The 16,123-nt window shown below is 36.6% G+C and overlaps 1 protein-coding gene across 2 annotated transcripts in view; it reads left to right on the top strand.

The window, feature by feature from the left end:
• The window catches only part of ABCI20 (non-intrinsic ABC protein 9), a 92,564-nt gene extending 79,125 nt beyond the window's left edge, over positions 1-13,439 (top strand). For both annotated transcript variants that reach the window (XM_089457950.1, XM_089457949.1), the window contains one exon: positions 12,988-13,439. In XM_089457950.1, the coding sequence (XP_089314076.1) occupies positions 12,988-13,227 (240 nt within the window). In that variant the 3' untranslated portion in view covers positions 13,228-13,439. The remainder of the gene's footprint in view (positions 1-12,987) is intronic.
• The last annotated feature ends 2,684 nt before the right edge of the window (positions 13,440-16,123 follow it).

The raw sequence follows: 16,123 nt of genomic DNA, 5'->3' as shown, positions 1-16,123 counted from the left end.
CCCCTTGGCTCCCCTTTTAAGTTACAACGTTTTGCTACTAGGGAGTGACTTTATTCATAAAGTGAGTTATGTCCCCCCTTCCTCACTTTTTTTTATTTATAACTAACTATAGAAGGCAAAATTGGGCAAAATCGAATATTCCAATTAGCCATGGCTAATTAGGAATATTACATGTGTGAATGTTTTGTATCTTCGATGATCCATTTCACTTCTAGATATGTTTGATTTCAAGGTGTGATAAGCAGAATACATCTTCTATGCTCTATTTTGGGAAAATCATCGTAATTTGTTTAATTTCTTCAATTTAAAAAGAATTCATGATTTTCATGCTCTTTTTAGCACCTCATCAGTCTAAACCATTTGATCAATATACTACAAAGTGTTAAAGTACTTGCCTACCTTGCCCCATCAGATGTTTACAATTCTGATTTTCTTTTGCCCTGACCTAGTTCACTCTCTGACCTAATTCAGTCATCTGTGACTACCCCAATCAAATCAAATCAAAACCCTGAGCTACTATATCTAGCCTAAAACCCTAATCTATCCAACCCTTTTGGGATGTGATCCTTTGGAGAGAGCCCTCTCCAGCTTGGTAAGGCTAGCTACCAAGTCAAAAGATTGGTCTGTGGTTAACTCAACTGGACTCTTCCTCAGCCTTGGAGATTTGGAGAAGTGATATCACGTTCCTCGACTGTGCGATCTACAGGTGACCTAAGACTTTTGCTACCTTGCCAACCAACGTGTGACTTTTTTTTTGTGCATCTATCAATTGATTTTTGTTCACGATGGCTGGGTGGTGCCGACAGGTAGCTATCGACCACTACAACCCCACCTCAACTTTCTCCTTTTGTGGTTGGGTAGGTTGCTTTGATCGCTGATTCCCTATCGAACACGACTGCTCGACACCACTGCGAAACAACTACTGTCTTTGATTGGCTGCACTTTCTAGTGCCCAATGCCTGCAGTGTGTCTAAACTCCACGTGCGATGGCTCCTTTGATGCTTGTTGATCTCCACTGCTATGCCTACAACCTAATCTACTTTGTGTTTGGTTTAGCTATCGGGTGCTGCGGCTGTGGTTGGCTTTTGGATGGCTCGACGGTTGGTCGGCCACCCACGAACCTTTGACCCTTATTTATTTATTTTTATTTTTTTCTCAGTAAAAAAATCGACCCTTTACTTTTCTTATAATTTTTTTACGTTTCTTTTTTTCTTTTCACGAAAAAAAATTGCCCGTAAATATTCTTCCCGGCCTAAAAAAAACTCTCTTCAAAACTTTAGCACTAGCCTTATTGATTGAACTGCACTCTTCACTAACCGATCAGTCTGGTGTTGGTCTTTATACTGATCTCTACTTTGATACCATGTAGAAAATCCTTGAAATTTTGAAACTGCTATAATGAAAAATATGAACACTAGGTTTTTTTCATTAAGACAGAAAATCTCTCTACCATAGAAAAGCTGCAAAAAAAAAAGAATATGTAGAGATAAAGAACACAACCACGCAAGAACACAATACAATTTTTCCTGGGAACCCAACTTGGAAAACCCACTTCATTTCTTGAGAATTTTATTGAAGGAGTTTGAGCAATAGATCTCTTACAAAACAATCTTGTTTCAATAGACAACACACTTGTTAACCCTGCTTTACATAAGCTTGAAACACCTTGCTTGTAGCCTTGATTTTCTCTTTGAATCCTTGCACAGCTTGAGCCCTATTTCTTAGTGTAGGAATGCAATAGTGGATCCTATCTTATAGGGAATTCTCCCTATTTCCTTGCTCAAATTTTCAAGAATTCCTCCCTTCAATCCTGCACATGGGATTCTCCTCACACACTCTCCTTGCTAGAAGTCTCTAGTCACACAATATTGTGCAAAATAATGATCCAACAATGTTCCTTTGTCCTCCTTATAAGCAATTCGAACTATTTATATTTGGAAAATTTATTTTTGGAACTCCAACTTGTGATTGACTGGTTAACTAAGTCTAACCGACTCTTGCAACTTGTCCTAGCCACAAATAACCATTGAGACTTGTCACTTGTCCTTTTCCAAATCTAACTCGCACTAGGAGACAAACAAATTGAGCCTCCAACTATTCGCATGAGTTAAACTGCTTCATGAACTCGTCTTAACTTATAGGAACTTTTGCATGCTAAAGAAAGATCGCTTATGGTCCCTTTCACCAATGCACAAGTCAAAGAAGACCTTACTCGCTACTATTTTCAACAAATTCAGTGTCGTAACTTTGCTTGAAGAAAAAATTGACATAATTCTCGGTTTACCTTGGTTTGAAAAATTGGGTACCTTCATATTAAACATATAAAAAGCTTTTGACTTTTCTTGATAAGAAGAAGAAGGTGACACTTCAGGACATTACAGTGAAGGTAATTCGATAGTACCTTCATCCAAAGATGTGAACAATATATCAAAAGTAATCAATCAGGAAAGTTAGAAACCAGTATAAAAAATGCAAAAAGAATTTAATGGAGTTATCATGGATAGAAACAAAGAAATTTCTCGCTTAAAAGATCACAGTGAGAAATTACTGACACAATTCAAAAAGTGTAAGGCTATGAAGTAGAAATTAAAATAAGAAGATGAAGATCTCAAGAAGAAACTCAATGAAAGCATATCAGAATAGGATGAATAAAATTCTCACTTAAAGGACCTTAATCAAAAGTGTTTGAAGAAATTAAAACATTAAAAAATGAGAAAAATGAGCATCAAAAGATTAAAAATAAAATAGATGAATAAGAAGTTGAAGAACTTTCACCTCTTCGACATCAAATCAAAATTTACTTCCACAAATTAAGAAACTTAAAGTAGTTATGAAGTCGCTAGAAAACAAAGTACAACAACTAATCAAAAGGGAAGCATTGAAATCTTCAGATGTGAAAATTCAAGTTGAAGAAAAAGGAACAAATACTGATCTAAATAATATCATGATTCAAAAGGATCCCAATCCAATTGAAGTGAAGACATACTTGGATGTTGCAGCACAATCAATGGGAATTCCAATTGAAAATTCAGTGTGTGAAGAAAATCATTTACCTTAAGTAAGCCGAGAAAACATTACAAGTATGATAAGTGAAAATCAAACTCCTTATTGACATTCTAATCACAAGAGTAGTACATTAACTAGTAAGGATATCAACATCAATAAGAAGGAAAATAATTAAAATATCTTTTGAAGAATATTGATATCAATATTATTAAGTCTCACGATAACAATTCATCATGGGAAGTCTATAAGCACAACATTCCATAGAGGATCGAATTAGGATGGTTCGACCATTTTTTGGTTTGACAATTTTTCTTAGCACTTGGTTCATATTGTATTGTATCATTGAAGATGACAACTCCAAGAGTTGAGAAAAATACGAAGACATTACAAGACAAAAAGAAGACCTCAAGCCTTTTCATCAATATGCTTTGAGAGCAAAACATTTCTACAAGGGAAGACAATGTTATGAATAATAATAATAATAATAATATAATAAAGAAACAATGTAGAGACACAAGAAAGGAGATGTGTCAACTTAAAAGATATGACTTTTAAATGAGAGGGCACTTCTGTCGAATATTTATATAGAGCTCATCATTGTACAATCAATCATCATCTAAGTCAAATGATACGATGCCATTAGACGAAGAGGAAACAAAAATAAGGGTGTCCGATACAAGACATGGTGACCCTAAACAAGACACAGAGGACACATTACACACACAAATTTCTTTATATATTAAAAAATAGAACAAATTAGTAAATTACACATACAAAAATGAAATCTGGACAAAGACTCGATTTTGTTTAGAATTTAGAAACTAAAAACATTTAGAATATTACATGATAATGCTACAAATTCAATCATACAACTTTTGCTCTTTAATTTGTTGTCTTGCTAAAACAATGTTTTTTCAGCATTTGAAGCTACCATTGCAGCCCCACTTCAAGCATATGAAGCACTAACAGACCCTGAAGAAAATAAAAAATGGGGGACAACATTGTTGGGGTCATTCCTCCCTTTCTTTTAACTTTCTCTAGCCGCCCTTGATGATTGAGCCATGATTTTTGTGAAATGAGGAAGACAATAGACTGTTGTAGGAAAAAACTTGAAGATTGGTGGACAAATCCACTTGCACAGGTCTTGGAATCCCTTCTAACACTATACAATAACCTTCAACTACACTCCAAAATGTCTAACACCTCCAATCCGTTGAGTGAAATGAGCTCAAATGAAAAGGAAAATGTGTTTTTATGGGGTGCAAGCCTTTTTTATGGGGGACCCAATGAGGGCATGTGTTTGGAAGGTGTCCTGCGAACAAGACACGTGTCCTCACGTATTGGTGTCATACATGTAGGATACAAGACACGAACCTTGCTTGGAGGTGTCCTGTTACTTAGATCATCATATTTTCTACTATCAATTTTTTATATACATTTTATATACTGTCCATGTTGTCGCCCCAATTGTATAGGAAAGATGCAACAATGCTCGAGACGGGGACTATCACTCTGATCCCCGCCCTCTTCGTTCTAGCTGTCTCTCTACAACAGACTATGGGGGTAGTCCCTATGAAATGTGAGGATGAGAGACTTATCGACAACTGAAAAGTCAGGGAGACACAACTGAATGGCCTAACAACTTGGTTAATTATGATTAGCATGTTCAATTATTAGAGAGACCAGTGCATTATGGAGTCAAAATTACTTGCTTAATATAAATTTGGTTACCGGATGAACAATTGCTACTTAGGATGCTTACTATCCTATGTGAAATGCCACACCTAAAACTAAGTGAAGTGCAAAGTCTCGATAAATGTTAAGTTAGATGCCTATCTAAATGAATCCTTCCTCTCAGTTGTTTTGAAACATTAAGGGACTTTTGAGGTCTAAAATCGGCCTCCTAAGGAAATTATAAAATAATAGTGGAAATAATAAAATAATATTACATTACATCATCAAATTTTAGAGGGAAAAAATAAAAAACTACTTTTCAGCTCGTATTTTCAGCTTATCTCCCTATGGGTTTACTCAAATTTCGAGCAAAAACACTCGTTGGATGCATAATATGATTCCAATCACGTTTTTAACGTATTTCTCATTTTTCATGTAGTAGGGTTCATCGGAAGTATGCAACATGGTTACTCCTTGGATGAGAAATCAAGTTTTGCGTCCAACGAGGACTCTCGCTCGAAATTTGAGTAAAACCTTAGGGAGATAAGTTGAAAATACGAATTGAAGAAGTAGTTTTGTTATTTTGTTATTTTATTATTTTTTAAACTATTTACCTTTTTACTCCAAAAATGGTGAATCATCCCCCATGGTTGACATCATCATCTTGAATCCTATTGGTCCTTATAAAGTTTATTTTGGTTGTACATTTTTTTAGGAGGCCCATTTTAGACCCTAAAATTCCCCTAATGCTAGTCTCTAGTGTAAGTTGTGGATAGAAACCTAGGGAAAGATAGCAGATGATATATTAATGATACCTCCCCTGGTGGAGGACCTTCAAAAATTGACTTCTTTTTGACAGACGATTTTTGAATTTTCCCCTTGGAGAGAAATTAATTTCTCTATAATTATTTTTTGACTCTAAATTAATTAATTTTCAGGCTTAGGATTTTTATTCAATTTTGCCAAAAGAATTAATTAATTGACACTAGAGGGTATTTAATTATTTTTCCACCCTCAAATATTTTAGCCATGGTGTCTGATTGCGAGGGACCATGCACAAAAATAATTTTTACATCAAAATATTACAATTAATTCAACTCTTAGAAGGGGAAATACACATTTAGACCAAACCCTAGAGACATTACCCAATTATGCGACACAATATGATCTAGTATGAAACCAAGTGTGCTTATAATAAAACAATTTAGCCATGGTGTTCTGATTACGAGGAACTGTGCACTAGGATTATTTCTAAACACACTTTACAATAGACTTTATAAACACTAGTGCTCACCTAAGACCTTGTCAACGAATTCCACCCTAGCTTTGGGGTTATAGTTGAAAGGAAAACTCTGCCGATTATGTGTATTTACAAACACACATAATTCGGGGAGGTTAAAAAACTCCCTAGGATGAAATCCTTTGCCAATATCAGAGGCTTACGTAGGTGTTACATAATTGAATGGTCATACTAGTATCATTTACAATAAACTGCAGAAATTGGGCTTACAGTGATGAAATTCAGGCTGATTGATGACTTTGAAAATTTTTCTCCACTTCCTTGTTCACTGCTGTCTCGGATGTTGACAAAGTGTGGTCAACAGTCCACATGGATTTCTTTATCTTTCAGACATTTTGAATGTTTGGTGTGAGAACAAACTTTGTTCATCTTAGCAGTGTGCCCACTCATTCCCAATGTGCATTTCCCTGCCCCCTTGCTCTAGTGTCCTGGAAACATTGATTAAAACTGTTCTTTGCTAGTGGGAAACTCATCCCCACCATTTCCATGTTATTGAGGGCTTTGGAACATGTATGAAACATTTGAAAATAGTGGGAGTGGTTCTGGGAGTGTTTGACCATGGGACGGGCTGCTCCAGATTTGGTGCAGAAGGCATTCTGCATGGCCAGGAATGTGTAGAGGTTCCCTTCCTGTCAAGGAGCACCCACATGATCTTTGATAGGTTGGGAGCCTCTACGTGTCCTTTGTTGTTACATGGGGCCCCAAAACACACAGTTTTGGTGCAATTTTCAGTGGGCATTGCTGCGACATCGGCCCAGTTGGATGCTGGAACTTCTTGGAAAGCTGAGTGGCATTGGGTAGATAAGGAGCATAATCAGATTGTTGTGGAGCATATTTTCCATGAAGTTTTTGGATCTGAAACTGCAAATCTGAGTTTCAGATCTCATTTTGTAGTTAACCTGTATTTAGCTCAAATATGAATCATTGAGTAATGCTTATTTTTCCTTCTACGTTGTAAACTGTAAAGCCTACATCTAGATTCCAAGCTCACTTATCGGTCTTCACATCTTCTCAGTGTGTCATATTTATCATTTCTGGTTTTTTTTTGGTGGGCAGATTTCTATCACAAACCTGACTTAATCTCAGTAGGATCATGGACGTCATTTGTTTGGTTGCTTAGTAGTTTCCGAACTTGACTTGATTTCAGTTTTGTTTCATCTTTGAGGGCATGCTTTGGCTGTCAAAAGTCATTCTATCCTGAGTGCTCTCTGTGTAGTGTGTGAAGTCTTGATTTTATTCTACTACATGAGATGGAAGAGAATTTGTCCACGATACCTCACAATGAAAACGGGAACATTGCTTTTTATAAGCGATGTTACCAAAGGCATTCATTGTGAGCACTGTTTAGATCTAGAGTTGGAGCATATCATTCAAAGAGGAAATTATCCTTGTTTTGTCTGCTTGAAAGCAAAGTAGCAGAATTTGGCTGAATCAAGCCTTTCTCTACTGAAATTCAGCCAATAATTTTATTCAGCTGTATTTACCCACGTTATACAGAAGCCCTTTACATGATTAAAAAATAGAACATGTTGGTTTGCTTTTGAGAGTTTGCTAAGCTAGGCCATAATATTCCTCATTACAGAGTTCATTAACTATATACATTTCAGTAGTGTCATTTTAGAAAAAATGTAGATTTTTAAAATTTTCGAATGATTTGCGCGCGTGCACATATATATAGATAAATTAGTGAGATGTATACTTCCATATTTTTTTGAATTGACTTTTTCCAATAGGAGTTTTCCAAATCTGGATCTAAATTTGTATATGGTAACTTTGCTTGAAAGTGACATTTTAATTACCTCGGGCAAACTGCACTATTAACTATAGTTTTTGGACACATGAAAGAGAGAACTTGTATCTAGAGGGTTGTTGGAAGTTCGAGCTGATATAAAGAATGGTTGCTTTTGTGTTTGAATACGTCATTATGGAAGAACGTGGCATGAAATCCGTTTGCAGTTTAGAGGTTATACTATTTTCTTTTGTATTGTGTTAGATTCCGGGTTACTCTGTAAGGGTTTACACCATGTTTGGTGGTGTTTCATGATATTTGGGGTACATGGTGTATGTTCATCTCTTGGATGGTCCAAGATGAAAATGTACATTGCACATAGCTTCCTTAATGATTACTTAACGTTGGGCACTTGCTTGGCATTATTCCCTAGGGCATTGAAGTTCTCTTAGCAACTTGGTGGATGTCCTTCATGATGGCCATATGGAGAGGTTCACTTGCTTGGAGAATGCCCTACTTAGGAGGTGGAGTAGTGTGTGTATTGGAGGAGGGCATCAAGCCCTAGATAGCATGGGGTAGCTTGGATTACTATATGGAGGCTTTGAGTTGGCTCGGTGATGCTTAGGTTGTGGTAATGTTCATGCAAGAGGAGTGGACCCAGTGGAGTACATGGCTTAAAAGGAGTAATGGAGTTTGTATGAGCTTGTGATGGAGGGGTGTTGACACACCTTGTGTAGCTATATCATCTTGGAACCTTTATTGTGTATGACCACCTTGGAGCATGACATGTGTACCCTTGGAGTGTAGTGCTTCAATTGTGTGAGCCGACGTGTTTATTGTAGGTTGCTTGTAAGGTATGGGCCCACATAATGTTGTTGACCTCCCTTACTTCCCATATATATAGAGAAAGGATAGAGTGCTTTCTTATGATTATCATCGTACTCTTCTCTTTTGAAGGAGAGAATCCTTTCTTATTATCATCATCATACTCTTCTCTTTGTACTTGTCTTCTTGGAGTGATTGCTAAGGTTCATGAGGAAATCCTAGGAGAAGTTATACATGGGAGGAGGACATCTTTGTTGGAGGTAGCTCATGTAACTAGGGTTTACTCTTGTGAAGAAGAAGACGTTGGAGATGATCATCATATTCATAAAACTCGTTATGCTTATCACTAGTGTTAGAGACGTGATCAAGTGGTGCATACTAGCCGTCTTCTCTCTTTTAGGTTTTTGTTTGTACTTGGTTTTTCAATCTCTCTCTTAGAGTTGTCAGGGTTTCTTGATCTTCTTGGAGCATCTTGAAGTCTAGCATTAGGTTTCATCCCTTGGAGTATTAATATCAAGGTTTTGACTCTTGATATGAAACCCTAGGCTGTATTTGGTGAAGAAGGAGAAGAGAAGGAGATGTCTTGCCTTGGAGGACTTGTTTGAGTGATTCATGCATGTTGAAGATCTGCGATTGAACTAAGGTTTTGGAGAGCTAGTGGATTGTACTAACATTGTGATAAGGCTATGGTATGTACAACCATCTTATGCATATTAATAAAGTTTTCAGCTGTCCAATACTTGTGTAAATTGTAGATTTAATTTTCAACAATCTTTGTTCTTCATGATTTATAATTTACAACTATATATATTTTGCTGCATTGACATAAGTAAAGGGCAATTATGTTAAGTGATTTAACATTGTTATTGGAGAATATAAATGTTATTTTATTGTTGTATTTATTATTATAAATGTGAAAAATTCGCACTACGAAATTATTTTGCAGCTGAGAAAATTTCGCTACGAAATTTTATTGCAGTGACTGGGATTATTTCTTCTAACTGTTAATTAAATTAGTTGTTTATTGTTACGGTAACAACAAAATAAACACACTGCAACCTTGACAAAAATATTGTGGAAAGTAATAGCATTGGACACTGAGAAATATGCTAGCACACATAAAAATTGACATAGTTATTTTTGGACAAATGTCCCCTGAAAAACTCAATGTGGGAAAACCGGTGCAGCAGTATGAGGGTTTATTTTTATTATGCAGCAGCAAACATCTGAGTACAATAAATTGGATGCTCTACTAACAATCCAACCTAAGAAAAACATTGGCAAAATTATTCCTCACCCCACAACAAATTTCCATCCTTGGATCTGCTTCCCCGGCCACATGCAAATCCTTCTGTGTCAAACCCTGCGTAGAGCTTGCGCAGGCTCTGCTATAGCTGCCTCCAGAAAACTCTGAAATCCACAACTTTGTCTCTCTTTGGCTCTGGAACTGACTCATTAGCTCATTTGACCAAAATCCCGGCCTCCAGCTCCTGAATCACTAGCTCCTCCAACTAGATCGAAATGTTCTGCTGTTATGCCTGCATAGTTCTTGTGCAGATCCTTTGGGAATTTCACACTCTCTCTCACTGCCTCTTCCGAATCTAGAAGACATCCACCTGCTATTCACCCTCTGGCTCAATCTTTTCTACTGGATCTCTGCTACTGAAAAAAATCGAACTGCCTGGGCAACTGAGTATCTGCACTAGTGTGTGCTTGTCAAAATTGGAAACTAGGAACAAATCCCACTTTGGACAGCTCCTTTGAGGAAGATAATTGTGGCATTGAATTTCTGTTTTCGAGAGGACCAAAATTGACCTAAAGAACACAGAATTTGGATAAGGAAAAATATTTATTTATTTAAAAGAAATTCTACAAGTCATAACTTTATTAAGGTGGGAAAATTGAAAATTTGAAATTCAAATTTGCCTCCAACTGTCAAAGTCGACTTCACCTCCATAAGGACAAATTGTTATATATATAGGTGTCCTTCATCCTCATTTGGACACATCAATCACACATTTGCTTCTCTCTGAAATGACCGCAGAAGGAAGGTGTCTCCAGTGAAGGAAGAAGGGATTGGTTGATGTTTGTGCAGGGTTGTTTGATGGGCTGAGTCTCCTAGACAGAAGGCCGAGCTTCTTAGAGGCAAGTCTAGGCTTATGTAGGAACTGCTCTGAGCATGTTTATCTTCCATTACAGGTCCGAGTTATCCCTGGGGTTGACCGAGGCATAAGGGCAGAGCTGGGTTGGTTAGATATATTTCTTATGATGTGAAAACCCTCTCTTAGGTAGGCCGTACCTTCAGAAGTTCCTCTCAGGCAGGCCACAGACATTATGTTGTTGAACAATGGTCCATGAGGGTAAATACTTGCCCAAGTAAACTGCAGACCTGTTTTGGTGAAGGCAGATTGGCATCAAGGTGTGTTTGGGGGCTGGACTAAGCCCTGTCTTGTAGCTGATAGATGACTGACTGTCTTGGAGGAGAGCCGTAGCTGTAGAAGGCTGTTTGGGTGAATATGAAGCAGTGTGCCACATGCTCTAACCAGGAGCAGCTAGCAACAACAATATTCTACAACCTAAGATCTGATGTATTTATGTAGCCTTGAATGCTAGTTGGATGATCGACCTAACTGGTCAGATTATGGCAGCTCCTAGATAAACTGGAAGTAGCCCTAACCAGTCCAAGCTTCTTCTACAGTATGTCACCAGCCTAAGAAGGTATATATTGTCAGCTTCAGAAGTACATCTATGATTGAGGTCAGAATAGTGCATCTCCTAATTAGCAAGTCAATCTTGACCTAGTATTATTGTACTCCCTCTCTCTGCTGGACATTTGACATTAATAATAAGAAAAATTGATCAAGGGTTTCCCCATCTTGGGGTTTTTCCCTGGCTTGAGCCATATTCTTGTGTTCTCTTGTCTTGGCCTGTCTTCGACATTTTTCATTTATGTTCTTTCGTGAGTTACTGTCAACATTATTTATTGCTAATGGAAATATTGTGGACTGTAAAATGGGCTATATGGATCTTTGAAGTAACTGTCCTAAGCAAAGAACGTGTTAACCTAAGATTAACAGTTCTCCATCTACCCATCGACCTCTTCTTATAATTTTCAGTTGAGACTTCAAAGACCAACATTAAAACATAATCAATGGCTGAAGCCTGAGATCATTTCTGGATTGATCCGTGTGAGTTTCCTGATGATTCATACCTTTTTCAATTAAAACTGATTCATTGACATCTTTTCCTAAGTTCAGACTTACGAAATATTTAAAAATAGACAAATAATCTAATTGAGACACTTCCAGGAAATTTCCAAAAACAATTTCTGGATTATGGAGAACTCGTGTTTTAATCTCTCCACAAAGTTTCGAGACTAGAACACCTCCGATGCTTCAAAGACTAACAGTAAATAATGAAACTTATTAGCACACTTCAGTATCTTTTCTTTTTGGATTGCTTAGAAGTTTGGATTGTTGAGGATTGAAATATTGTCCACTTCCACTGCTGTTTTGTTTTATATTACATAACATAACAGCCTTAAGGCTGGATTTTACAGGGTTGAGATGCAGGAAATTTTTAGTTAAGAGTTGAAATTTCTGAATTCAGAATTCCAAAAAATTTCCACATAATGTCCCAGCAATGTTGCTTTATCTTTTTGGTGATAAAATCTCTGTGAGATTTGCAGAGTTTTGGTAAAGCTTTTGTATTCTTATTCTGTTCATGCTCCTCTTAGGACTCTGATTGTGAAGTTTTTGTTCAGTCACCTATACTCTAGATCTCATATTATTCCATGATAACTTTGCAATTAATTATGAAAACTAAATTGTATTATTAATATCTGTGAAGCAACACCGCTGGCTTCATTACAGCAGCCAGCCTGGTATATGGGCACTTCCGAGTGTGTTTTCATTTTTAAATGAGCAATGTATGAACTAATCCCTGATGTTGCATAATGAAGGGTCTGTGTATAGCATACATTGTTTATTGTTATGTCACGGTGATATCAAAATGCCATCTTCAGTCCACATGAAAAGGGGTGTGTTATACCAGTATGCATCTCAATATCTCATAGTTTAACATAGCTCTGCCGGTGCCCTGTCTAATCGTTATGAAACACATAAACAAGTGTATTTAATTTTTTTTTTCTATTTTACTTTAGTTATGACCAAGGGTGAGTTTATTAGGGCACGTATCGCTAGGTGCTTACTTACCAAAGGATTAGTTTATTAGTGGCTTATGATATTGGAATTACCGAGAAGAAATAACCATAAATATTTTCCATTTTTTTGTCGATGTTGAAATGCTTCCATACTTCGATGTTATCTTGCACTTGGCTTGAGTAATTGCTTTTCATTTCTAATTTGAGAGGATCAATTTTGTATAGAGGGATTCTTTCCGATGTCTATCTAGATGAACTCTCTTTTTAAACCCTTTTACTTGCGTGTGGCAGAGGACAGTGGAGAAATGGTTGAGGAAAGAGAAGGAAGAAGAGAAGAGAATTCGAAAGGAAAGAAGGGCACAAGGTCTCGCAGAATTTGAAGAATATGTTGAAGGTAGTCGTGTTGTTGGAGATCCAGCCAGGGTTGCCGCCCAGCCATTGAATAATGGCTGGGCAGGAGGTAGACTGCATTCAACTTTGGCTGGCACAGATCCTTTTGATTTCAGTTCAAATAGTGTCTTAAGATTGTAATGCTTTCAAATCGAATTTATAAAAAAATAAAGCTTCCAATTCAGAATTGAGACAAACAGTAACTATTCTTTCTGGTTATTTGAAAGTGATCCGTTGGCATGATTATATGGATTACATGAACCTGGGTTTCGAGTTTGCGATATTCCCAAAATGAAAATTCAATTATTCAAGAATCCATGAAATATTCAATAAAATATTTATATTTGTCATTATTTGAAGAATTGCAAGTTCAATTACTCGGCCTTCGAAATTAATTATATACTTTCACTTGATATGTTATTCTTTTGAACTGAACCTTGGCTACCATAGAAATTAAAAATATCCAGGTACGATGCTCGAAATAAATTATACCTATTCAGCTTACTTGAAAAGAGTTGTTACTGAATGGATACTTCATAAGTTTATTAAATTATGTGATTTTAACTTATTTATTTGGATGATAAATAATTTTATTAAATTGTGTTGATCAAAGTTTTTCGGTATAAATTATATAAGAGAAATGGTGTGTTTTTAATTTCAGTTTTAAATATAGATGTTAGTAAGTTGTAACAACACCTCTCTGGATATCTCCCTCTCTTTCTCTAACCTTTTATTTCGCTCCCTCTCTTTCTCTAACCTTTTATTTCGCTGATGATATTCACTTTAGATGATTATTTAGTGTAATTTTAAATTTAAATTTTTGTTTTTTTAAAGTTAGTATCAGCCTAATCTTAGTATTGTCATTTTTTTTTCCAGTTGGATTCTCTCTGTAGGGTTATCTCTTTGCTTATTTATAAGAATTTCTTCAGTTTGTTTATTTACAAAAGGAAGTAGTTGAAATTGAAAATTGAGTATATGTATGTGCTTAAGAAAATAATTGTTGTGTGAGCACAAAGCTAAATAATACAGTTTCTTGATGAGTGACATGATTTGAAATTGATATTGAAATCTTAAATAAGGTGACTTATTTTTTATATTTCCCTAACTTTTATAATATTCCAGCGATTGTAGTTCATAAGCTATTTTGAATTGGTCAAACATTAAAAATGAAATAATTGTTTCCCTAACTTTTAAAATCTTCCACACCAAGCTGGACACTCACAATAATTTTTTCAAGTTTTTAATACTACACTTTCTAAGCTATTAAGGCAACAAAAATGATGGAAACATATCCTCTTCAGCTTCACAGTTGGGTCAAATCACCTCCGTTGTCGACTAAATTGTACACAACTTTAGAAACTTCCCATTATAGTGGAGAATCACCTCTATTGTCGACTAAGTTGTACACGACTTTAGAAACTTCCCATTATAGTGTAGAAAATGAGACAATTGGAGAATTGAGTCCAATCCTATAAAACCCTGGGTTTTACTACAAGCCCTAAAGATCAAGTGTCTACGGTTGCTCATTAGAGATTTAGAATCCCACACAATTCTAGAAGCAAGGTTTGAGGAGATTCAGCTAAAAACTTGTTCCATGAAGCTTGCATTCAAGCCCTTGAGAAATGACTATTATTAAAAACATCGAGAAATTTCATGAGATTCTTAAGGTGTTTTGCGAGTCATTACCTACAATGAATCTTGTGGAAGGATTCAACTCAACCATTGGGGCCAATGAATGACACCACCAATCTAAGGTTGAACTTGAAAGAGAGTAACAACTCTCTGATGGAGAAGCAATAAAAAAGACTTTCAAAACACATTGAATAAGAAAGGCAAAAAATTGTAGATATGACTATGGTATACATGGACAAACTTCTACCTCAAAATCAATAGCATAACTTATAGATGAAAAAGTGGCCAAGCAAACTTCAATTTTCGTCAAAGAAACAAAGGCACTTAAAAACAATGTATCACTAAGCTCTTCATCAACCACATAGCAACAATAAATATTCCATCACATTGAGAGGCATAAAATCAAGTGTTTACTTCAAAGTAGCACATCCAACCAATAGTAAAAAAATGAGAATGGTATTGTTACCACTCAAACTAATAAGGGACCTAAAGGGGAACCCTAAAGGGAAAATGTTGGGCAACAAATGGAGATTTAGCCTACTGTCACCTCAGCTAAGGCTCCCTTCTATTTACGGAATTTCATCGATGGGAGTAGACCTCGTATGAGTAGAGCCACCAATGGAGGATAACTCAATGGATATAAGTGACCCAAATGAATCCCTTTCCCCGAAGAGGCGGAAGGATTGAACTTGCTTGCTTTTTAAGCAAGGTACTATGTGTTCTAGGGGAAAGGAAGAGAGGATTTGAGGGTTAGGTTTATGGGATAAGATTTGTGAAGGAGTTCCCTAATCCCTAAAATCCTTGTTATAATTGGTATCCTAGATGATTATTGAAGAATGGTTTTTCAAAGGAACGAGACCACATGGGGCCAAGTGGACCAGGCCTATGGTATGAGGAAAGAATGTAGCAACCAATGATATCCTTACCCCAAACAAGGTGGGAAAGGATCAAAGAAAGTTTTTCACTCATGGATGTTGCTTTGATCCTAAGAGGTACTAACCTGGCGATGTCAGGGCAAGTTTTGATCTCGGAGCTAGGGCTTGACTTTTGTCCCAACTTCACTGTCAAAATGTCTTCAAAATTGGAGGGAGTTAGAGGAAAGTCCAATGCGGGAGACCCTAGGAGATCAAATTCTTTTGATGGCTAGCTCAATGTCGGGAAATTGATGCCCTAGGTACCCCAATGTGGCTAGACTTGGGAGGAGGTGAAAAAGATGAAGAAATAGATTTAAAGTGACCACCTTTCGATGGATTGGTGCCTAGCCCCTTTTTGGTGATATGGAGTCAACGAGAACTATGAAGATGGATCTCGTTTGTTGTTCAAGGAGGCTCCCAAAATCAACTTCGTCCAATGTTAAGGGAAAGAGAAGAAAAGTGACCTTAAAAGCATTTATACTTCGTTATAA

Source organism: Pinus tabuliformis, chromosome 7 (assembly GCF_031772625.1).
Source record: "Pinus tabuliformis cultivar Carrire ecotype Pingquan chromosome 7, CPIR1, whole genome shotgun sequence".
Taxonomy (NCBI): domain Eukaryota; kingdom Viridiplantae; phylum Streptophyta; class Pinopsida; order Pinales; family Pinaceae; genus Pinus; species Pinus tabuliformis.
The sequence above is the reverse complement of the archived record's forward strand: the minus strand, read 5'-3'. Positions and strand labels throughout refer to the sequence as shown.